Source organism: Terrapene carolina, unplaced genomic scaffold, assembly GCF_002925995.2.
Source record: "Terrapene carolina triunguis isolate 2854851 unplaced genomic scaffold, T_m_triunguis-2.0 Scaffold42, whole genome shotgun sequence".
Taxonomy (NCBI): Eukaryota; Metazoa; Chordata; order Testudines; family Emydidae; genus Terrapene; species Terrapene triunguis.
In genome coordinates, this window is record NW_020664393.1 from 31,889,295 (window position 1) to 31,914,672 (window position 25,378).

A 25,378-nucleotide genomic window follows, 5' to 3' on the forward strand; every position below is an offset into this window, starting at 1 on the left:
ATGAACAGACAGGTTATCATCAAGTGATTCATGCCCTGTCACCCAATCCCAGCTTCTGGCAAACAGGCTAGGGACACCATTCCTGCCCATCCTGCCTAATAGCCATTGATGGACCTGTCATCCATGAATCTATCTAGCTCCCCTTTGAACCGCGTTATAGTATTGGCCTTCACAACACCCTCTGGCAAGGAGTTCCAGAGGTTGAAAGTGCGTTGCATGAAAAAATACTTCCTTGTGTTTGTTTTAAACCTGCTACCTATTAATTTCATTTGGTGGCCCCTTATTCTTGTATTATAAGAAGGAGTAAATAACACTTCCTTATTTACTTTCTCTACACCACTCATGATTTTATAGACCTCTATCATATCCCTCCTTAGTCGCCTCTTTTCCAAGCTGAAGAGTCCCAGTCTTATTAATCTCTCCTCATATGGAAGCCGTTCTATACCCCTAATCATTTTTGTTGCCCTTTTCTGAACCTTTTCCAATTACAATATATCTTTTTTTTAAATGGGGCGACCACATCTACATGCAATATTCAAGGTGTGGGCATACAATGGATTTATATAGAGGCAATATGATATTTTCTGTCTTATTATCTATCCCTTTCTTGATGATTCCCAACATTCTGTTTGCTTTTTTGACTGCCGCTGCACATTGAGTGTATGTTTTCAAAGAACTATCCACAATGACTCCAAGATCTTTCTTGAGTGGTAACTATAGCTAATTTAAACCATGTTTCTGTAGGTTATCATTATTTGTATCTATATGGGTGATAACACCTTTAAACTGATCCATAATTCATGCATGCATCACCAGCCTCAAACATACTACTTGCATCTCTGCTTTTTAGGGACGAAGGCCCTGATCCAATGCCCATGGAAATCAGTGGGAGCCTTTCCATTGACTTAAATGGATGCTGGATTTAGGCCGTATTTGGGCAGTTACCTTGAAGTTTTGAAGATGTGATTAGTCAAAAAATGTTAGGAAAATCTTCTGAAAGAGAATTAAGAGTATATTTCCAAGCCTCCATATCTCTGAAACTGCTTATATGATTTGCTCCCAGTTTACCAAAAAGTTTTACCCTGAATTTTCAGATTAGGCAGGTTTTATGTCTGGTGTAGTGGAAGCTAGTTCAACTGTAGTCTGGAAGGACTAGTGTGCCTTCCACTATATGTTTAATGTAATCTGTTATTAACCAGCATAGGACAGTTGTTAGTGACTTCAGTAGTGGTGAAAAATGGATTCCTATGTAATTGGGTATGGATAAAATGACAGCCAAATGGTTTTTTTTTTTTTTAAAGTCATTAGTAAACCATCAGTATTTTTTAAATGTGACTGGTATTATGAAATCTTTGAATCTACAGAACTGGTTGGAAAAAGCAGATTTTTGCTCAGCTCCCTCGTTTTGGGAAACAGTATTCAGCAGCCAGGGCCGGCTCCAGGGTTTTGGCCACCCCAAGCAGCCAAACAAAAAAAACAAACAAAAAACCAACCCCCCCCCCCCCCCCCCCCCCCCCCCCCCCCCAAGCCACGATCGCGATCTGCGGCGGCAGTTCGGCGGGAGGTCCTTCACTCCGAGCGGGAGTGAGGGACCGTCCGCCGAATTGCCGCCGAACAGCTGGACGTGCCACTCCTCTCCGAAGTGGCCGCCCCAAGCACCTGCTTGGTAAGCTAGTGCCTGGAGCCGGCCCTGTCAGCAGCCTAGACAGAATGAAATATTAGCCATCTGTCATTGATTTTTTTCTTCATATTAAAAAAAACTTACTTTAAGAAACAAGCTAAATATGAACCAGTAGTGCATTAAATATTTTTCTAATGTGTAGATGAATTTGATACACTTGAGGGTATATGAATGCACACTGATATTAGAGTTAGTCAAGTGGTGCCTTTTCTAAATAGTTCAGAATAAACATAAGTTGCTAGAAAAAAAGCTGGAGTAACTTTAAAAGGAGAGAAACTAGATACTTGTACCAGATCTTTTTTTTTTTTTTCCCTGTTATGTAAGGATTAGGGACCCTGTCTCGCAAGATGCTGGGCATCCTCAGCTCCAGCTCTTTGGAACCAAATCTTGTCATCTTACATGTCTATAGTGAAATCCAGACCATTACTACTACTAATAATTGAGGATGGCCAGCAGGATCAGGACCTACCAGAACAACAAAATGAGGAAAGAGAAAGAGGATCTATTAAGTAAGAGTGGGATAATAAACTCCAATAGTAGATATTTGCAGGGGTAGAAAGTCTATGAAATTCAAAGATTGAGGGCCTTCCTCCACATTTTGCTATATTCATTATCAAAATATAAGCTGCTGTTTCAGAAGGTTTCTAGTCCTAATTGTAAAGCTAGTTCTGGTGCATGACTGCCTTAGTGAATTTAGAGCAAGACTCCAAATTACAAATATAATACTTATATATATTACGTTATCATCATACCATGCACTTAATATACGGCCTTGTTTACACAAGAAAATGATACTGATGTGTTCATCAGTTTAGAATCTAAAGTTAAATTATGCAGCTACTCCTTTTGGTTCAAGAGTGTCTTATATCGTGTTAGCTTGAGTCAGTAAGGTTTGACTTTGGCTAAATCAATATAATGCATTTTTAAACTGAAATAAGTCTGTCCACATGAGGGCTGTGCTCTGCTTTAACTAAATCAGTTTTTAAAGTGTTTCTAAAACTTAGAGCATGGATTTGTCAAGAACAAATTGTGTCAAGCCAATCTGATAGCTTTCTTTGACAGGGTAACAAGCCCTGGGAATGGGGGGGCAGTGAGGAGTGGTAGATATGCTATATTTTGTCTTTAGTAAATCTTCTGGTACTGTCTCCCATGACCTTCTAATAAACAAACTAGGGAAATACAACCTAGATGGAGCTACGATAAGGTGGGTACATAACTGGTTGGAAAACGGTTCCCAGAGAGTAGTGGTTCACAGTCAAGCTGAAAGGGCATATCAAGTGATCAGTTCTGGATATGGTTCTGTTCAATATTTTCATCAGTGATTTAGATAATGGCATAGAGAGTATGCTTATAAAGTTTGCGGACAATACCAAGCTGGGGCAGGCTGCAAGTGCTTTGGAGGATATGATTAAAATTCAAAATGATCTGGACAAACTGGAGAAATGGTCTGAAGTAAATAAGATGAAATTCAATAAGGACAAATGCAAAATACTCCACTTAGCAAGGAACAATCAGTTGCACACATACAAAATGGGAGATGACTGGCTAGGAAAGAGTACTGTGGAAGGAATGTGGGGGTCATAGTGGACCACAAGCTAAATATGAACACTTGCAAAAAAAGAACATCATTCTGGGATGTATTAGCAGGACTGTTGTATGCAAGACATGAGAAGTAATTCTTCTGCTCTACTCCACACTGATTAGGCCTCAACCGGAGTATTATGTCCAGTCTGGGCACCACATTTCAGGAAAGATGTGCACAAATGGAGCAAGTCCAGAGAAGAGCAATAAAAATGATTAAAGGTCTAGAAAACATGACCTATGAGGGAAGATTGAAAAAAAATGGGTTTGTTTAGTCTGGAAACGAGAAGACTGAGTTCTCATAACAGTTTTCAAGTACGTAAAAGGTTGTTACAAGGAGGAGGGAGAAAAATTGTTCTTCTTAACCTCTCAGGATAGGACAAGAAGCAATGGGCTTAATTTGCAGCAAGGAAGGTTTAGGTTGGACATTAGGAAAAACTTCCTAACTGTCAGGGTGGTTAAGCACTGGAATAAATTGCCTAGAGAGGTTGTGAAATCTCCATCATTGGAGATTTTTAAGAGCAGGTTAGACAAACACCTGTCAGGACTGATCTAGATCAGGGATCGGCAACCTTTGGCATACGGCCTGCCAAGGTAAGCCCCATGGTAGGTCGGGCCGGTTTGTTTACCTGCCATGTCCGCAGGTTCGGCTGATTGCGGCTCCCACTGGCCGCGGTTGACCGCTCCAGGCCAATGGGGGCTGCGGGAAGCGGTGCGGGCCGAGGGATGTGCTGGCCCCTGCTTCCCGCAGCCCCCATTGGCCTGGAGCGGCGAGCTGCGGCCAGTGGGAGCCGCGATCGGCCGAACCTGCAGATGCGGCAAGTAAACAAACCGGCCCAGCCCGCATGGGGCTTACCCTGCTGGGCCGCGGGCCAAAGGTTGCCGATCCCTGATCTAGATAATACTTAGTCCTGCCATGAGTGCAGGACTAGATGACTTTTCAAGTTTCCTTCCAGTCCTACGATTCTATGATTGTATCCCTGGTATATTAGCCCCATTTTACAGTTGAGGAAACTGAGACACACAATTATCATGGGCTGAATTCTGTTTCCAGTCACAAATGTGCAATCCCCTTGACTTGTAGGGGTTGCATAGCATGACTCAGGCCACAATTTGGCCTTAAATGATTTGCCTGTGGTCACATAAGAATTGTGTGTCAGAGCTGATGGTCAGGGGACCTGCATTCTAAGATCCATGCTTCTACTGTACACCATCTTTCCTCTTTTATAGAGATACAATGGTAAATGTTGAAGAGATGGAATTCTAAATCCAACGTCTAGCAAAATAAATTGGAGTTGTTTGTATAAGTCTGCTGGCGTCCCACTGGTATTGTGTGGCAAGTCCAGGCAATAATCTATAGGTGGGCACTAGCATTGCATCAGAATGCAAATTACATGGGAACTGAAACAATAGAAAACTGAGAAGCGGAAGAAATGCTACACAAAGCTGAATTTTCTGGAGACTTTGAGTCCTAAATGGGGAGGCAGTGATGGGTGGCTGTGAAAACATTCAGCAAATTGTTACAGTCTGGAAGCTTTTTTATGGTAAAAAAGGTGACTAGATTCCATCCTCTTCATCTTTTACTTCCAGTTCATAGAATATCAGGGTTGGAAGGGACCTCAGGTCATCTAGTCCAACCCCCCCCTGCTCAAAGCAGGACCAATCCCCAGACAGATTTTTGCCCCAGATCTCAAAATGGCCCCCTCAAGGATTGAACTCACAACCCTGGGTTTAGCAGGCTAATGGTCAAACCACTGAGCTATCCCTCCCCACTACAGTTCCTAGAGGTTTTTCCCTTTTCTAACCGATTTGATCCCTTCCTTATCATTCCTGCACTTGCCGTGTCTTAATCTTCTTGAGTGACTAATGAAGTGCTATTTTTGGCAAGATCGTGTGTGTGAGAGAACGAATCATTATTGTTCTCTCTCTGCTTTTGTTTTTTGCATTCTCTCAGCTCTTGGCTTTTAGTGCTTCCTTCCCCCATTATCTGTTCTCTGATTCCCCATTTCTCTCTAATCAGTTGTCCTCATCTTCCTCCACCACTGATGCTCTGTCCCTCCCAGTTTTACTTTTCCCTTGTTCTTTAAATATTTTACTCCTCCTCCCCCCAGGCTGTTCTTTCTTCTCCTGGCTTTACCCATCCACTTCCTCATTCTCATTCCCCTTACCCTGTCCCTTTTGAAAAAGATTGTCACATTACGGTTGCCAACCCTCCAGGATTGTCCTGGAGTCCCCAGGAATTAAAGATTAATCTTTAATTATAGATAATGTCATGTGATGAAACCTCCAGGAATTCATCCAACCAAAGTTGGGAACCCTATGTCACATATACACTGTGGCTTCAAGTTTTGATTATTCAGATAACAGATGTGCTGCTGTCCATTAAAAATATAGTTAGAGGCCTTGACTACACTTGCGAGTTACAGCGCAATAAAGCCTCCCCCAGCGCTGTACCTCACTCCCCGTCCACAGTGGCATGGCACGTACAGCGCTGTGTCTCTCTGGCTACTGCGCTGCAGGTACTCCATCTCCCCGAGAGGAATAAGAGATGCAGCGTAGTGGCTACAACTCCCCGGTGTCAGTGTGAACAACAAGTTAACTTGCTGTGCTGTGATAATCCCCTTATCAAGTGCCCACTCTTTTCATTGTTGTGATCGGCTCCAGGAATGCGGAAGTGCCGTTTCAAAGCTCCGTACCAGAGAGAAAAAGCAAACATTTTGCTGTTTGCTTTGAGTGAGTGAATGAGAAGCGGGGGGGGGTCGGAACTTGCAAGGCAGCGTGCTGACACACTCTCAGCACCCCAAAACCAACTCTCTCTCCCCCCACACTCCCTGTCACACTCCATCCCACCCACCCCTTTTGAAAAGCACGTTGCAGCCACATGAATGCTGGGATAGCTGCCCATAATGCACCTCTCCCAATGCAGCTGCAAACGCTGCAAATGTGGCCACGCCAGTGCGCTGTCAGCTGTCAGTGTGGACAGACTGCAGCGCTTTCCCTACTCAGCTGTATGAAGGCGGGTTTAACTCACAGCGCTGTACAGCTGCAAGTGTAGCCATACCCAGAGAAGCAGTGCAGGACTCTTGTGGTGCAATGTATGGGATTACATTGGTATCTGATAGTCTAATATCCTTAAATTACTCTCTCTGTATCCTAACACTTGTTAGGGCCAAGCAGAATAGAAAACAAAATGAAATATCTGATACAAATTGACCTATTAATCCATATGATTTTTCCTATCCTGGTACATGAACAATGTTCACAACACATCAGCACATTAATATGTAGTAATACTGTTATTAGAGGCTTATAAGACATTTTGCCACTTTTACCTTCAAATATATCCTGAGGCTGTAAAATACTCTACAGTTAGCATTAACACAGCCTTAGATACATTCTTTCACTTTGCGCTAAGGGATTTTTATGTCCTTGGCAGACACTTAGATTTGTAGAGTGACCGAGTATACAGGAAAGAGAACAAAGAAGTGAGAATACAACATAAGGGTGAAATGAAGCGGTCTGGAAATACCTGGTTTCTTTTTCCTCTGTAGGTATTTGGTTAAGCTGTACACACTTAACACCTTCACAGGGTTAATGAGTGCCTGAGTGCATAAGAGCTGAAGCTTAATGGGCCACCCAGTTCTGCTCCTCTGAGGTCAAGGTACTTCTCATTTACACTTGGATAAAGGCTTGTCTACATGGGAAAGCTATACCAACATAAGATAAGATGTGAATTTAAATGATCTCCATGTGTCAACACTATTATTCTGGTATAAGAGGGTCTTTCTTTTTATTTAGCTTATGGCTTGGTCTACACTTACCCCCCAATTCGAACTAAGGTACGCAACTTCAGCTACGTGAATAACGTAGCTGAAGTCGACATACCTTAGTTCGAACTTACCTCGGTCCACACGGGGCAGGCAGGCTCCTCCGTCAACGCCGCGGTACTCCTCTCGTCTAGCTGGAGTACCGCAGTCGACAGCGATCACTTCCTGGTTCGACTTATCGCGTCCAGACAAGACGCGATAAGTCGAACCCAGAACTTCGATTCCCAGCCGCCGAACTAGCGGCTGGGTGTAGACATACCCTGTGTCACTTTGGAAAGGGTTTAAGCTAACTGGGGAAAGTCACTCTTAAAAGAGTAAGAGTATCTGCACTGGGGTTTATACTGGTATAGTTATATTGGTTTAACTATACCAGTTAACTATACTGGTAAAACTTTCCTGTGTAGACATGGTCTAAGAGAGGGCAGGTTGTATGCACATTTTGTGACATTAGATCCAATATGTATACATGTTACAATGTATATATTTTTACAAAGAGCTCAAGAAATGGGTGTAATGTTGAAACCACAGCTACCAAAACACTTCATGTTTTGCAGTCCTGAAGTAGTCCAAGTGACTTTTATGCACTAAATATTTAAAAGAAGACAGTAATTAATGTTGTTAACTTTCTATTTCACCACACAGAGCAGTAAAAGACCAGGGAAAAATGACAGTAAATAAAAAGGCCTTAAACAGGAAAAATAGTTAAAAGAAAACCAATTAGCCATGTTGGCACTCAGATGCTAGACAAATATAAAAGTCTCTTATAAAGGATTAAAAAAAAAGGTTTTGTGTCCATTCTGAAAAGTTTTTTTTTTTAAGATGTAGAAAGAAGACCTGAAAGATAAGGCTTTCTTATTTTTATTCTACTAGTATTTTCACCTTTGGAAATATAAGCAATGTCAGTCTGGTTTTGCTGAAGGAGGAGCTCTTGGGAGCCTAGAGAAGGGGTATTATGAGCTCTCTGGAGTGTGGGGTACTGAATCTTTAACAACAGCTTTCTTTCTCTAGAATGTCCTGTGGATATTGGAGTTAAAAAGCTGTTAGTAAAAATAAACAAAAGCAAATGTTAAAAGTCTGGAAAAAAGGTAACTGTAAGGGGAAGGGATTTTAAGACCTTGTCTACACTTTAAACATGAACTGGTTTAACTAAATCAATATAAAAATCAATCTTGCTAAACCAGTGCAAACCCCTAATGTAGATTCACTTAAATGGGGTTATCCTTGCTTAAATTGGGATTGACTTAAGCTCACTTATGGTGTAGGGTTGTACCAGTTTAACAAGACTGATTTTTAAATTGATTTCATTAGACTGGTGAACTTTTCTAGGATAGACAATGTCTTAGGTAATCTCTGGTGATGTCATAATGTCCATAGTTTTCCAATAACAGTAGAATCTTCCAGGATAGACAAGACCTACATTTCTAGGGTGAAATCTGGCTTCACTGGACTTAATGGCAGAACTCCTACCTCTGATGTCAAATATGATTGGAATAAGAGTGTTAAAATTAATGGTTATAACCTATGTAGGAAGGATAGAGTGGTACTTTAAAAGGGCAAATTATATAAAGCTGAAGACAACTCTGAGCCAGAGCAATTGGGAGGAAGAATTTAATCAGAAAAATGTGAATGATAATTGGGAATTGTTTAAGAACACTTACTAGATGCCTCAAAAGTCACAATCAAGGAAGAAGGCCTCATTGTTTAGAGGGGAAGTGAGGTCAGCTATAAAAATATACAAGAAAGGGAAAATTGATAGTATTGAATATAAATCAGAAGTGAGGAATTGTAGAAAATTGATAAGGGAAGCAAATGTACACAAGGAGAAATCTATGGCCAGCAGAGTTAGACAATAAGAATGAGGTTTTTTTAATATATTGGGAGGGGGCGAAGATTCCTAACAATGTTATTGGTCTATTACTAGATGGAAATGGTAGAATTATAGATGATAATGCAGAAGAGGCAAAAGTGTTCAATAAGTATTTCTGTTTTGTATTTTGGAAAAAAACAGATGATGTAGTTATATCATATGATAACACTCTTTCCATTTCACTAGTATCTTATGAGGATGTTAAACTGCAGCTATTAAAGTTAGATGTTTTTAAGTCAGCAGGTTTGGATAACCTGCATCCAAGAGTTTTAAAAGCGCTGGCCGAGCAGCTCACTGGACTATTAACATTGATTTCTTTAATAATAAAGAATTAAAGGACGGAAATATAATTAATGTCAATCAACATGGGTTTATGGGAAATAGATCCTGTCAAACTAACATGATTTTTTTTAATGAGATTATAAGTTTGGTTGATAAAGGTCATAGTGTTGACATAATATACGTAGACTTCTATAAGGTATATGACTTGGTACCGCATGACATTTTGATTTAAAAAAAAAAAAAAAAAGAAAGATATCAAATTAACATGTCAGCCATTAAATAGGTTAAAAGCTAGCTAACTAGCTAATTACAAAATGTAATTGTAAATGGGGAATCATTGAATGGATGTGTTTCTAGTAGGATCCCGCAGGGATTAGTTCTTGTCCCTACACTTTTTAACATTTTTATTAATGACCAGGATGAAAACAAATTAATCACTGATAAAATTTGCACATGACCCAAAAATTGGGGGAGTGGTAAATGATGAAAAGGACAGGTCACTGATATAGAGCCATCTGAATTGCTTGGTAAGATGGGCGCAAGCAACAATGTGCATTTTAATATGGCTAAATTTAAATATATACATCCAGGAACAAAGAATATAGGCCATATTTACAGGATGTGGGACTCAATCCTGGGAAGCAGTGACTCTGAAAAAGTTTTGGGGGTCCTGGTGGATAATCATCTTAACATGAGTTCCCAGTGTGACGCTGTGGCCAAAAGGGCTAATGCGATGCTGGGAAGCATAAACAGGGGAATCTCAAGTATGAGCAGAGAGGTTATTTTACCTTTGTACTTGACACTAGTGTGACCACTGCTGGAATACAGTTCTGGTGTCCAGAGTTCGAGAATGTTGATAAATTGGAGGGGATTCAGAGAAGAGCTACTAGAATGATTATGAAAGGATTACAAACATACCTTTTAGTGATAGAGACTGAGCTCCTTGAATCTTTAACTTAACCTCCTCTTTGTTAAGGAGGGGTCTTGATTACAGTCTATAAGTACCTATATGGTGGGCAGATATTTAATAATGGGCTTTTCAGCCTAGCAGAGAAAGGTCTAACACAATCCAATGGCTGGAAATTGAAGCTAGACAAATTCAGACTGGAAATAAGGTGTACATTTTTTAACTGCGGGAGTAATTAACCATTCAAACAACTTACTGAGGTTTGTGGTAGATTTTCCATCCCTGACAATTTTTAAATAAAGATTGGATGTTCGTCTCAAAGATATGCTCTAGGAATTATTTTGGGGAAATTCTATGGCCTGTGTTTTATGGGAGGTCAGACTAGATGATCATAATGGGCCTTTCTGGCCTTGGAAACGATGCATCTATGAAAGGAAAACATGATCCCCACTATTTATTTTTTTCAAAAATTAAAACTGGCCATTTTTTAGGCACCATGGGGGGGAGCACAAGCCCAATTTTGTTGTCCTCTACAGGCCACTTTTTAACACACCTAAACCATACTTATTGTGCAATCCTCATAAGACGGGCTTGTGTGTGTGTGTGTGCGCTTCCAGTCAGAATCAAGATTTATTTCCCTTCCAGAGTCTGTTACTGGCTTCTAGATATAATATATTCTGATATAGACCTCAAAGTTGCATGTATGTCTTTATAAATGACTGTATTTTACAGACTGTAAAATAAACATTCCATACTACCCTGATTGGGCTTCTGCAGTCATGATGCACGTGCATGAAGGATTTATAGAAAGAAACATGTTTAAACAACAAAACATCCTTCCAGAGGAAAAATCTGCCACATACATCTGTGCTTTTCTTTAATGAGGAAGAGATTATATAGGTGTTTTTTGTGCCTCATATCTTAAGCAACACTGGTATTAACAACCTTATTTCTCTGGGATATTCCCAGTGGACTTGAAGTGACTAGAGATCTGAAGAACTAGCTGGCAGTGAGAGAACTTTGGGGCACATCTAGCCTCTAAATACCAACTCTCTAGGGTTGAAATCTGGAAACACCTTGTGGTGACTGGAAATGTCTAGGCTTTGTTTCCCCCGTTTACAAAAGAAAAGCACAGCCTGCTGAGAAAACTTACGTGAAATCACCCTGTGCCTCCTCCTTCTTGCAGATGCGTACAACCCGCAAAGTATCTGTGTGGCCTGTGGGGCTAGTGGGAGGTCGACGGTATGAGCGCCCTGTAGTGGAAAATGGCAAAGTTGTTGGCTGGTATACTGGCTGGAGAGCAGACCGTCCATTTGCCATTGATATGGCAGGTAAGTATTGATAAAGCTGTTCTATAGGATATATGAACACAATGTCCTGTTTGTACTCATGAACAGGCCAAAAGCATATGTTTACTTGTAAAGTGGTCACTCTTAAAATGAGGACAACTTTGAAAATTTCCATTGTTTCCTGTGGAGTTCTTGATTCTGTAGATAGGAATATTGCTGAAAATGGTTACATCTTTTAAAACAGCAGAACTTTTGAAGTGCAATCATTGTACACAGCCCTTCTGGTTTTAAATATCCTACAAGTCTTGGCATGCACATTTTCTCCAATTAAATAGTTATTTGATAATAACCCAATATACTGTAATTTGCTTTAATTTTATGTGATAATTTTGATTTATGTTTGATTAAATTGTTTGTCTGCAAATCATTTAATTTTTGCAGGAAGCCTGGGTCTTTCATTGTATGATCAACACACACTATGCAGTGTAAATGCAGACACTTCGTAAATCTCATGTTGTAAAATGCTACTTTATCATGAAATGATTCATTTTCTGTTGGTTATGTGAAATGATGACAGTGATAGTTGTAGATGGATATGGTTTGAAACACCGGGCTTAGGGGAAAAATCACTGACAACTATAGCCTGCTAGATAGAGGCAGAAAAGCTTTAAAATTGATCTCATCAATCTTCTACTGTGAAGTTAGCACACCACATAGCTGTGTCTAGCTGTCAGCCCATGCTTGGCCAATCTTTCATGTATAAATCTCAACTGCTGACAGAATCTCTTGTGTGCAGAATTCTGACTTTTGATGTAGCAGTCTTCCACCATGGTATAACTTTTTTGTACTTTTAAAACCCCCTCTGTATTAGTTTTCTGTGTGAGGGACGGTGAGGGGAAGAAAGGAATGCAAAATGACCACATGTTTTTCTCTTGAAACTTTGTGTGAAGGCACGTACTACTCCTCTAAGGCAGGGGTTCTCAAACTTCATTGCACTGTGACCTCCTTCTGACAACAAAAATTACTACACGACCCCAGAAGGGGGACTGAAGCCTGAGCCTGCTTGAGTCCTGCAGCCCCAGGTGGGAGGACCAAAGCCTGTAACCTGAGCCCCGCCACCCAGAGCTGAAGCCCTTGGGCTTTGGCTTTAGCCCTGGGCGGTGGGGCTCGGGCTTCGACCCCAGACCCCAGCAAGTGTAATGCCAACCCTGGGGACGCCATTAAAAAGTGTTTGTGACCCACTTTGGGGTCCCGACCCACAGTTTGAGAACCGCTGCTCTAAGGGATAGCCAGGTGCTCACAACCAAAACAGGTTGGTGAGGGTGGGGGTTGGGAATCAAGGACTGGCCCTTCCCTAGGCCTCTTGGATTTCACAGACCTTTTCAAGGGGTATCCTATTTCAGGCCTACAGTCCAAAATGATTTATAAAGAATATGAATGTTTAACCTCTAAAAACAGTAATAGAAAAGTAATGGTGGTTAAAATAATTCCTAATACTTTTTCTTTGGAGACATTACCAAATATTGATCACTTATTATTCAAAAATGTTACATTGTAAGTCCAAAGTGTAGGAACATTTCAAGTAAGATAAAGAGAGCAATTGGCCTTAAATGTCTACATTAACATTTTTGTCCTGTTTAGTGAGATAGTAGCTGCACTACTCTTTGTAAATACCTAGTTCAGTCCCTAAGCCACTGCAAACTTGTCAGACTGATGTGCAGTGTGGTTGGGGGAAGCACATCTAAAAGAGCAATCCCTGTCTGTAGAGTTTTAGAGACACACTGGTGTTATGCTGTGCAGGTGGTTGCTTATGGGCATTCAAAGGGTGATAGGAAGGTGTATAATTCATTAGCTACAGGCAAAGGCAGTTAGACAACATAAGCCCAGGGAATCTCACCCTTAGATGAAGAGGCATATGAAAAGTTGATGAGTTACCTTGGTTTATATTTCGAGATCATTACTTTGAATGTCAGGGGATACACTGGCGTAAATATGGGGAAGAAGCAACACCAATAGAGAGAAGTATCTGCTCATATTTTTAAAAAGCAGCTAATGGAAGAAGGGAGCATGGAAACAAAGTTGCAAATGTTGAAAGGAATGTGAAATGTTAGAAAGCAAGCCTCTTAGAGATTGGTGAGAGAAAATTCTTCTCACCTGCACCAAGTGTTTTTTTTAAATTTTCATTATTATTTTTATATTATTAAGGATCAAGTTTTTTCAACATCTTTATTTTGGTAAAGTAGCAACTAGACTCAGTGCCTGAGCTGGTAAACGGTCATGTCATGTTTGCAAAGGTGTTGCTACTTCATCATTAGCCGGAGACACAGGGTGGAAAGAGATGGAAAGAGTAAGAGTGTTATATGTAAATGCAGAATCAAGCAGACATTTGAAAATGAATGGTGTCCATCTGCAGGCATTTTGACCAGTACTAACTGTCAGGTCTTCTTTGAGTGCTTGCTCATGTCCATTCCATGCTAGGTGTGTGCATTGTATGCACAGTTGCAGGAGATTTTCCCCTCATTGGTATCCATAGGACCGACTCTAGCACCCTCTGGAGCCACGTGCATATGCGCTGGTATAAGGGGCGCCACCAGCCCCACACCGTCTCAGTTCCTTCTTACTGCCTGTGATGGTTGCACGGAATGATCCTTCTTGCTCTTGCAAGGCCTCTTTCCCAGTGATTTGGACTTTCTATTGTATATTTATTGTAGTCTGTGTTAGTGTACATAGTAGTGTTAATAGTTGTCCCTGCTGTCAAGGGACTTTCGCCCCAAGGGCTGGGTATGCCTTGGTCCCTGGACTTCAAGTCGTGTACCTTCTGTGGCAAGCCGATGCCAGTGAGTGACCCACACTCTAGCTGTCTAAAGTGCCTCAGGGAAACTCAGGTTAAAGAGAAGTGCCAGATCTGCAGGGGCCTTGCACACAAAAGGACGGAGACATTTGTTGGAAGGCTTTACTCATGGAGGCAGCCCTCAGATCAGTCTCGGAGCTGAGCCACTCTGAATTGGTGCCGAACATTTCGGCTTCCATGCGAAGTGCTCCACTGGCACCCTTCTCTATCCTTTATGCTGAAGAAGCAGCATAAGAAACAGTGCACCAAGAGAGGGCACTTTGCGGTGCCAAAGAGGGACAAGCAGGAAGTGACCAGTGCAGTGAGACCCGTGCCAGGCCACTTGTCCTCCCAGAGCCACTGGTGATTCCGGTGACTACACCTAGAGCGCCAAGTCTGGTATGGGCACCAGATCCATCCCCCCTTTTATTTCTGGACTGCCTGTCACCCTTCAGCCCAGCCTGGTCAGATACAACATTGGGAGCAGCAGTGGGGCCATGCACCTGTGGACTCGTTTGACCCTGGAGGCTTTCCAAGGCGGCAAAGGACCTAATGTCTCTCCCAGTCCAGCCGACCCCTCAAGGCGTCCTGCCAGCCAGGGGATAGAAGGGAGCAAGGGATGGTGAGCTCTACTGTGACACCGACCACTGCGACACCATCCTGGGGCAAACCCTCCTGTGGTCCTAATACAGCGGTCTACGGCCCGTTACTGGTCTCCAGCTCCCAGGCACTGCCTGGAGGCAGAAGTGGGTACTGCGCCACCCTGGTCTCCAAGAAAAGAATCCATTTTGGAGCCCGAAGGGGAATCCTTCGCTTCACCTAAGACCTACTGGTACCCGGCCTAAAACCCGGACTTTGGTACCAGCCCCCTGGCTGGCGCCTGGCCACCGGACCACTGGCCAATGCAGTAGCAGTATTGGAACCTGTGGGGGTTTCCTCTGTTATTGGGGCCTCCTGTCCCACTGCTCAGACTCAGTAGTATCAGAGGGGCGAGCCACCATTTCATCCCATCCGGCACCAGACGCTGACTCCAGTACTGGTACTGACGTCCAAGAAATGACCCCAATGGATGAGGTGGAGGAAGAGCAGGCGGACCCTCCTGTGTTACCGGCCTCCTCCTCGTCATTCCCGGATGCGACGGTTGCAGGTCCTAGTAATCTGCTCCCACTGCATGACTTCAGGGCCTACCAAGAGCTCCTGAAAAGTCCTGCAAACTTGGGACTGGAAGTCAAAGAGCTCAAGGAGCCTAATTGACATCCTGGCTGTAGCAGCTCCCTCCAGAGTGGCCCTGCCAGTTAACCAAGCAGTGATGAGACTTGTCAGGGCACTATGGCAGACTTCTCCTTCTCTGCCCCCAACTCAAAAAGGGCAGAGAAGAAATACTGTGTCCTATCCAGTGGGTTTGAATACCTCCACCCCCTGCCCTCCGTGGTGTTGGTGGCAAATGAGCAGGATAGAGGGGTCAGTTGAGCGTTACCCCCAAAAATAAAGAGGTCAAGAGACTGGACCTGTTTGGACGTAAGGTTTGTTCAACGGGCAGCCTCCAGTTGCATATCTCCAATCAGCAGGCTCTGCTGGAGAGATACGATTTTAACCTGTGGGACTCATTGTCCAAATTTAGAGACCTGCTACCATAGGAATTGAGGTAGGAGTTCACAGCCATCCTAGAGGAGGGCAAAGCAGTGGCCAGGACCTCCCTCCACGTGCCTCTGAATGCGACGGAGTCAGCGGTCACCATGAGGCGCTGCTCATGACTTGTCATTGGACCTCCCTCACAAAGTGCAGCAGTCCATTCAGGGCCTCCCCCTGAAGACTACCTCCCTGTTCTCAGTACAGACTGATTCCAAGCTTCAAGGACTCGAGGACTCTCCTTCGCTCCTTGGGCCTTTACACACCTCCTGCCTCCAGGAAGCATTTTAGGCCCCAGCATCCTCCCAGGTTTGTCTCATTTCCCAGGCAGGAGCCCTATAAAAGAAAAGGGAAGGGCTATAAGCGATGCCAACCCCTAATTTCTACCCCAGCATCCCAGTCAGGCTCACACAGGCCTTTTGAAGTACGCCCAAGGACAGTCTACCAGTCTCATCGCCAGATCCATCCCCCACTTTTTTTTCTGGACTGCCTGTCACCCTTCAGCCCAGCCTGGTCAGATACAACATTGGATCATTATATGCACTACAGCAGTCAGTTACACCCTCCAGTTTTCACCCACCCCCCCGTCCCTCTTCAGGGACCCTTCTCACAAGAAGCTTCTTATCCAGGAGGTGCAAATCCTCCTATGTGTGGGGACTGTACAGGAAGTTCCTTGACTTGAGAGGGAAGGGGTTTTACTTCTGATATTTCCTAATCCCGAAGGTCAAGAGAGGAGTGGGGGCTGTGGCCCATCCTGGACCCAGGGCTGGCTTTAGCAAGAGCAGGGCCCAATTCCTGGGGGTGGGTGTGCTTGCCGCACTGCAGCTGGGGTCAAGGGGCTTGGGTCCGGGCCGGAGCCGCTGGGGCCGGGTGTGCACGGCCGGCATGCTCGGCCGGAACCGGGGCCAGCGCCCCGTGGTCCGAGCCAACCCGGGCCGGAGCCAGTTGGGCCGGGGCTGGGGGTGCTCGGCCGGGGCCGCCAGGCCGGCGCGCTCGGTCGGAACCGGGGCCAGCGCCCCGGGGCACGGGACGGAGCCGCTCGGGCCGGGGCCGGCGGTGCTTGGCCGGAGCCGCGGCCAGGCTGGAGCCGCGGGGCCCAGGCTGAAGCCGCGGGGCCGGGCCGGGCCTGGACTGGCGCGCTCGGTCGGAACCGGGGCCTGAGCTGAGCCGGGCTGGAGCCACTCGGGCCAGAGCCAGGGGTGCTCGGCTGGCACCGGGGCGGCGCGCTCGGCCGGAACCGGGGCCAGCACCCCAGGGCCCAAGCTGAGCCGGGGCCAGAGCCACCGGGGCCGGGGGTGCTCGGCCGGCGCCGGACTGGGCTGCGCCTCCCCAGATCCCTCCTCGCGCCCCCCCCGCCCCAGTTTACCTGCTGCCGCCTGCCCCTGCTTGTTTTCAGACTTCCCGCGAACATCTGATTTGCGGGAAGCAGGGGAGGGGGAGGAGCAGGGAGCGGAGCGTTCAGGAGAGGGTAGGAGGGGGAAGTGAGCTGGGGGCGGGGTGGACAGCTGCAGGGCCCTCTTAGGCGCGGGGTCCGATTCAGTGTAATCGGCTGAATTGGCCTAAAGCCGGCCCTGCCTGGACCTGCGTTGCCTCAACAAATATCTCAAGAAGCTGAGGTTGTGCATGGTCTCCCTGGCCTCCATCTTTCCCTCCCCGGATCCAGGAGACTAGTATGCCACCCTCTATTTAAAGGATGCTTATTTCCACATCTCCATCTTCCGTGGGCGCAAGGGATTTCTCAGGTTTGTAGTGGGTCAACACCATTATCAGTTTGACTTGTCGGCAGCCCCACAGGTCTTCACGAAGCATATAGCGGTGATAGCAGCCTTCCTTGGAAGTTGAGGCATGCAGGTCTACCTGTACCTCAACGACTGGCTGATCAAAGGTCGATCGCAGGTTCAGGGCCAGCGCAGCATCAGTACAGTATGAGCCACCTTCCAGGTGCTGGGTCTGTTGATAAATGAGCAGAAATCAACCCTGGTCCTGGTTCAGAGAATAGAGTTAATCAGGGCAGTACTCGACATGACTCAGGCCAAGGCCTACCTACTGGAAGCCAGATTCCAAGCTATCTTGGACCTGATCTCCAAGGTCACGACTCACTTGATAACAACCGCTCAGGTCTGCCTCAAACTACTGGGGCAAATGGTGGAATGTACCGATGTGGTGCAGTACACAAGGCTATGCCTCAGACCCCTCCAGATGAGGCTAGTGTCAGTCAACTCCCCAAGCAGACACTGCCTGGACTCAATACTCATGATTCCACCTCCGGTCATCGCTTTGTTGACCTGCTGGAGAGACCCAGGATCTCTAATGGTAGGGGTACCCTTCGCTGCCCTTCAACCATCCGTTGCCCTTGTCTTGGATGCGTCAGGGCTGAGGTGGGGAGCCCACCTCAGCAGTCTCAGGGCTCGTCCTGGATAACTATTTGTATCTGAGCTTGCTTTGAGCAAGCAAAAGTTCCACCTCTGGCCATCGTGACCACCCATTCCACGAGAATCCAGGCCTCAGCAGCAGTGTTCCTCGCACAGGTACCAATCCAGGACATCTGCAGAGCAGTAACATGGTCATCAGTTCATACCTTCGCGTCTCACAACGGCATCACCCAATAGGCCCATAACGATGCCAGTTTCAGGAGAGCAGTGTTGCAATCAGCACATCTGTGAACTCTGAGTCCACCTCTAGGGGTACTGCTTTTGAGTGATCTAGCATGGAGAGATTCCAGAAGACTGGAAAAGGGTAAATATTGTGCCAATCTATAAAAAGGGAAATAGGGACAACCTGGGGAATTACAGACCAGTCAGGTTAACTTCTGTATCCAGAAAGATAATGGAGCAAATAATAAAGCAATCAATTTGCAAACATCAAGAAGATAAGAAGGTGGTAAGAAACATTCAGCATGGCTTTGTCAAGAACAAATTGTGTCAAACCAACCTGATAGCTTTCTTTGACAAGGTAACAAGCCACACTGATTAGGCCTCAACTGGAGTATTGTGTCCAGTTCTGGGCACCACGTTTCAGGAAAGATGTGGACAAATTAGAGAGTCCAGAGAAGAGCAACAAAATGATTAAAGGTCTAGAAAACAGTACCTTTGAGGTAAGATTGAAAAAAATGGGTTTGTTTAGTCTGGAAAAGAGAGGACTGAGAGGGGACATAACAGTTTTCAAGTACATAAAAGGTTGTTACGAGGAGGAGGGAGAAAAGTTGTTCTTCTTAACCGCTGAGGATAGGACAAGAAACAATGGGCTTAAATTGCAGCAAGGGACTGTCAGGGTGGTTAAGTGCTGGAATAAATTGCCTAGGGAGGTTGTGGAATCTCCATCATTGGAGACTTTTAAGAGCAGCTTAGACAAACACCTGCCAGGGATGGTCTGGATAATACTTAGTCCTGCCATGAGTGCAGGAGACTGGACTAGGTAACCTCTCAAGGTCCCTTCCAGTTCTATGATATGGACATGAGTAAGCACTCAAAGAAGAAAAAACTGTCACTACTCTTCTGTAACTGTTGTTCTTTGACATGTCTTGCTCATGTCCATTCTGTAACCCACCCTCCTGCCCCTCTGTCGGCGCTACTGGCGAGAAGGAACTGAGAGGGTACAGGGCCGATGACATCCCTTTTACTGGCGCGTATGCACGTGGCTCCAGAGGGTGCTAGAGCCAGCCCTGCAGATACCACTGAGGGAAAAATCTCTGGCAACTGTGCACACATCGTGCACACACCTAGAATGGAATGGACATGAGCAGCATGTCTTGAAGAACAACAGTTATGAAAGGTTAGTAATTTGTTTTCTCCCCAACCTTGTCACATACTTCTCCACCAATAGTAAATCCGCACTCACTGGAAGAAAACATGGGACTAATTTAGTATGCTTTTAATCCATGTTGTAGTACATCATTGTAATACCTTATTACTGGCACTGCACCCATAAGCCACTGATGTTATACTATAGCTATAGGCCTTTGGAGAGGATCAAGGGTGGCCTTCATTTTTATTTTGAAAACAGTGAACAATTCCATGAATGATGGGAGTTTGGGCATCAATTACATGGCCTGACTAGAATTATTAATTTATTTGTTTAGTTATTGTATTTCCCCTGTAGCCTGGTTTTAAATTGGTAGATGTAGCATTCCAAACTGAAAGATCTAGGGCCAAATTCAGATTGGGGGCAAGTCCTGTTTACTTTAGTGGGATTACACTTGTTTATGCTATGGTTGACTTTGTCTTGAGACTGTAAAAGGCCAGTTTCCCTGGAAACTTGATTACTAACACCTGGCCTTCCCATTTAGTCAATTTTGCAAACATTGGATTGTGGGTTGTGTGTTTTTGTTTTGTTTTGTTTTAATTTTTTTGGATAGTGGGGCCATGTTTTCTGGGTGGTGTTTGTGGTTGCTATTGTTGTTGTGCTACAGTGTGTTCAAGAAGCTCCCATGTTTTTTCTCTCTGTTCAGAGCGGAAAGTTTTTTCCCATTGAAAATTCAAAGGCACCAGCCCTCAAGTCTTGGAGCCACCATTCTTCAAGCCCAGACCCTTGTGTCACCTGCAGATGGTTTCTAGAGGTTGACCTGGGATTCCTTCATATGGAAAAATGAGAGCGAGAATGGGTAATAAGGGCAAAAAGCAACTGTAGTGGAGTGAGGGAGGGAAGTGAATGATAGTGGATTGTGGATGGTGGGGTGGAAAGTGGGAGTGGGGCAAGAGAGCGAGCAAGAGGAGAACAATGTGAGTCAAAGGAAAATGAGAGCAGGAAACCTGAAGAGAAAAAGAGGAGGCCAAGGGGAGACAAAACAGGGAGAGCAAGTTATTGGGCAGCACTTGGAGCAGGGCTGATAAATACACACTTTAAAAGAGAGTTGTCTACAGTAATGGGGTAGAAAATACAGTAAAGGGACTGGGACAAAAGCGTGAATAGCATTTTTTCCTCTGACTCTGTCCAAGACACTGGTTTCTCATCAGTGGTGCAAGTAGAAATCACTTCTTGCCGGTACTGCACTCATGGGAGGGACACCAGGGGGGGGAAAACATGTGACCCTCCATGTGACTCCTCCCTGCACCATCCCCAGCCCGGGGTCCCCACGCTCTCCCCATCCCCTCCGACACCCCCCTTTGTATATACAAACATCAACATGCTTAACTACTCACTTTCCCCCAAAATATGTAGTATTCAGTCTGTTTATATGGGAGTTGGGTGAGGAGCCATTTCAGCATATATATGACTTATTAAAAGACAATTTTTTAAGTAGAACTGTATCCTAAACATTGCATTTCAATGGGGGATTCAACTTCCTTTATGGGAACAAAAAGAACAGGAGTACTTGTGGCCCCTTAGAGACTAACACATTTATTAGAGCATAAGCTTTCGTGGACTACAGCCCACTTCTTCGGATGCATATAGAGTGAAACTCTTACCAGTCCACAAAAGTGGTCCAAAGTAATGCAAATAATCATTTGATCAATCCCATTGAAGACAATGGGACTAAGGGTTTACAGGATTAGGTTCAAAGTTTGTAAATTCTTCTGGAAGAAACTGACAATGCCTGAGCTGTCAGATCAGAAGGAGCTTCATTCAAATAAAGGTGGGCAGATGTGTGATAAGTCTTAGCTCTGTTGCTAAGATGAGGAACATTTTTTCAGCAAAGCTTTTAGCAGATTCCTGAGCTGGTTTAAGGCCATCAGTGTCTGGCATTATAATCTTCACTTATAATTCTCTCACCCATAAAGCTGGAAAATCAGGCATTTTTTTTTTTTTTTTTTTTTTTGCTCCAGTTCCCGTTAACAAAATGCATGTTAGACTAGTTTGGCTGCAAAAAAGAATTCTATGTACCCTGGGGACAACACCTGATTCCTATCAGGCTGCAGAACTGGGCTGATATTAGAATCCAAACATCCTCTGGTCAGTGCAAGCAGAGGCATTCCTCTAATGATTTGGACTTGATGTGATGCCGTATGAATGTCATGGATAATTCAAACCAATGGGGAGAAACAGAATCAAAAGCACTGTTTAAACATCTTCCAACCCCCCCCCCTCCCCTCCCCTTTTGAGGACTCCTGACCAAGGTAACAGCCCAATACATATGCTAACAAACTTAAACAAAGCCTTTGTTTAAGTTTGTTAGCGTACTTATTGTGCTGTTAAAGCCATATAAAGAATGAATGCCCTCCCTAGCCCTGTTCTGCTCCTCTGGAGGCGGCTAACCCCAAGTCTTTCCGGTATCCTGTACTCACTAAAAATTTCTTGCCCGTACTGCGTACTGGACAGTACCACTGTACTTGCACTCCTGTTACTCATTCAAAAAGTGGGGAGACTGGCAGGAATGGGGAGCAAGGAATGTGGGCACTGTTCTCTCTCTACCCATTGAAACCTTTTGGCACACACCTGCCCCACTGCACAACAAGAATCCCTGCTTTTCATGTTAAAGCCTGGTTATCCTGTTAGAGAAAGTTGGCTAAGGTTGCAGTTTTGAGCACATTAACCAGCTTCTAGAAAAACAAGACCCACCATTGGAAATGTTTGCTACTGTCACTGACCCCTAGCTAATGTGGGTAATATCTGATGTAAGAAAAGTAAAGCTGCCTTTCAAGTTTTCATTATATGTAACTAAAATAGAGGTACAGCGTAGTGTGGCACCAAACGCAGAGGACTTTCAGCAGACGCTCCTAGGGTAAGCTTTGCCTACCTTGTTTTGCATCAAGTATTATAGGATAGTTATCCTCTGCAATCAGTAATCAGAAGATCTGTATTTATTTAATTTAGAAATTTACTCTCTATAACTCTGGCAGTACCGTTTATTTCTTATAAAAGCCAGAATGAAAATAGAGTTTGCACTGTGCAACATTAAAGTCAGTGCTTTGATTTGAAGAGACTTAGTGGGAACTAATAAATAAAGCAAATAAAAGGTCTTGTTAAAAAAACTAACCAAGCAAAAGTCCTGCATCCACACCCTGAAATTATCCAACATGGGTTCATGTGGACCATGAAAGGGAACAAATTCAGTAGGCAAGAGCCCACCCCTTTCACCACTCCTTGAATGTTGACTTCCAGGCCTGGATCAGAGTGACGTAGTGGAGAGATGTCTGTCTCTCAAATAGCTCAGTCCCACACCTTTTAGGGGTTTAAAAATTATTCACAGACAGAATCTTGTTTAAGCATGAGTTAAGGTTGTAAATATCTATTACTTCTGGAAACAGATTTTCTTTTAAAAATCAGAAATTTTGGAAAGGCTAGAAATTCAAACGTAAGGTTACACTTAAAATTATATATTAAATATGGAAATGGCTGCAACTCATGGCTGGTGTTATCCCATCCCATCCAACCCGTGCACACTTCAGGCAGAGTCTAAAATCCCTCTATACTTTTTCATGTTGCTCAGATCTCAAGAGAGCAGGAAAGTCAGCCGTTTAGCTGTCCTTGAATATTTTCATAGATTCATAGATTCTAGGACTGGAAGGGACCTCGAGAGGTCATCGAGTCCAGTCCCCTGCCGTCATGGCAGGACCAAATACTGTCTAGACCATCCCTGATAGACATTTATCTAATCTACTCTTAAATATCTCCAGAGATGGAGATTCCACAACCTCCCTAGGCAATTTATTCCAATGTTTGACCACCCTGACAGTTAGGAACTTTTTCCTAATGTCCAACCTAAACCTCCCTTGCTGCAGTTTAAGCCCATTGCTTCTTGTTCTATCCTTAGAGACTAAAGTGAACAAGTTTTCTCCCTCCTCCTTATGACACCCTTTTAGATACCTGAAAACTGCTATCATGTCCCCTCTCAGTCTTCTCTTTTCCAAACTAAACAAACCCAATTCTTTCAGCCTTCCTTCATAGGTCATGTTCTCATGACCTTTAATCATTCTTGTTGCTCTTTTCTGGACCCTCTCCACATCTTTCTTGAAATGCGGTGCCCAGAACTGGACACAATACTCCATTTGAGGTCTAACCAGCGCAGAGTAGAGCGGAAGAATGACTTCTCGTGTCTTGCTCACAACATACCTGTTAATACATCCCAGAATCATGTTTGCTTTTTTTTGCAACAGCATCACACTGTTGACTCATATTTAGCTTGTGGTCCACTATAACCCCTAGATCCCTTTCTGCCGTACTCCTCCCTAGACAGTCTCTTCCCATTCTGTATGTCTGAAACTGATTTTTCCTTCCTAAGTGGAGCACTTTGCATTTCTTTGTTAAACTTCATCCTGTTTACCTCAGACCATTTCTCCAATTTGTCCAGATCATTTTGAATTATGACCCTGTCCTCCAAAGCAGTTGCAATCCCTCCCAGTTTGGTATCATCTGCAAACTTAATAAGCGTACTTTCTATGCCAATATCTAAGTCGGTAATGAAGATATTGAACAGAGCCGGTCCCAAAACAGACCCCACTTGTTATGCCTTTCCAGCAGGATTGGGAACCATTAACAACTCCTCTCTGAGTACGGTTATCCAGCCAGTTATGCACCCACCTTATAGTAGCCCCATCCAAATTGTATTTGCCTAGTTTATCAATAAGAATATCATGCGAGACCGTATCAAATGCCTTACTAAAGTCTAGGTATACCACATCCACAGCTTCTCCCTTATCCACAAGATCTTTCTATTAACTTCATAATATTTTGGAGATATATTAAAAAATGCAAAGGAAATACATCTTCAAAGAAAAGACAAAAGAACAAAGGGGGCAATAAAGAAATTTGTAACAGTGTCTTCTCCAACACATACAAAAGCTATGACAAGGAGAGGCTGCCTTCTTTCTCATTCCTCACTACCATTAGCCATGACTGCACTGAAGGCAGTTTCAATTAAGAAATGTGTTTTCCCCCAGTCATACAATGCTATGGGGCCATCAGAGACTTCTTAAAGTTTATTTCTTTAGCAGTTCAGTCATTAGGATTAGGAAACATCATTGACCAGTTCAGTTCAAAATTACCAAATTAGTTATACATAGTGAGATTCCTTGGTGTGCTAGGGCAGCTTTGTTTCCTGGTGGATCTGGCTAGGGGAGGATTCCCTTTCCATAGGGGAATCCTTGGCTGGTATAGTGCCACCATGACAGTTCTATCACCTCCTCTTCTAGGCCCTGCTGTAGGGGGGCACAGCCAGGGACAAGGGGGGTGTTGCTTGGGTTTCCCAGCAATCCTTTTGGCTTGGCATAGTGTTCTTGGGGTACCCAGGACTGTGAGTTACCCCCCTGACTCCAGTGAGAGGGAGTCTTACCCAAGGTGGCTGGGTGTCAGCTCCCTGACACCATCAGCCACTTAAGCATTCTCCTCTGGGCTGTGCAAGCCCTGTCTTTGCCCCATAGGTTAACAAGAGGTGCACCCCAGTCTGGATACCTCTGAAGCGTTCCCTGTGATAACCAGCCTCTAACATTGGTTACTCACAGAAATTCCAGATCCTCTGCTCCCAAATATGCCATGTCACCCCAGTTTTACCTTAAATCCCTGCTCCTGTATAACACACAGCACTTGTAATAAAACAAAAGACAGCTTAT

The 25,378-nt window shown here is 44.3% G+C and overlaps 1 protein-coding gene across 1 annotated transcript in view; it reads left to right on the plus strand.

The window, feature by feature from the left end:
• Positions 1–25,378, plus strand: part of B3GAT2 (beta-1,3-glucuronyltransferase 2) — a 47,103-nt gene that overhangs the window by 7,630 nt on the left and 14,095 nt on the right. The window contains exon 2 of the mRNA XM_024193787.2: positions 11,332–11,476. Within this exon, the coding sequence (XP_024049555.1) occupies positions 11,332–11,476 (145 nt within the window). The remainder of the gene's footprint in view (positions 1–11,331; positions 11,477–25,378) is intronic.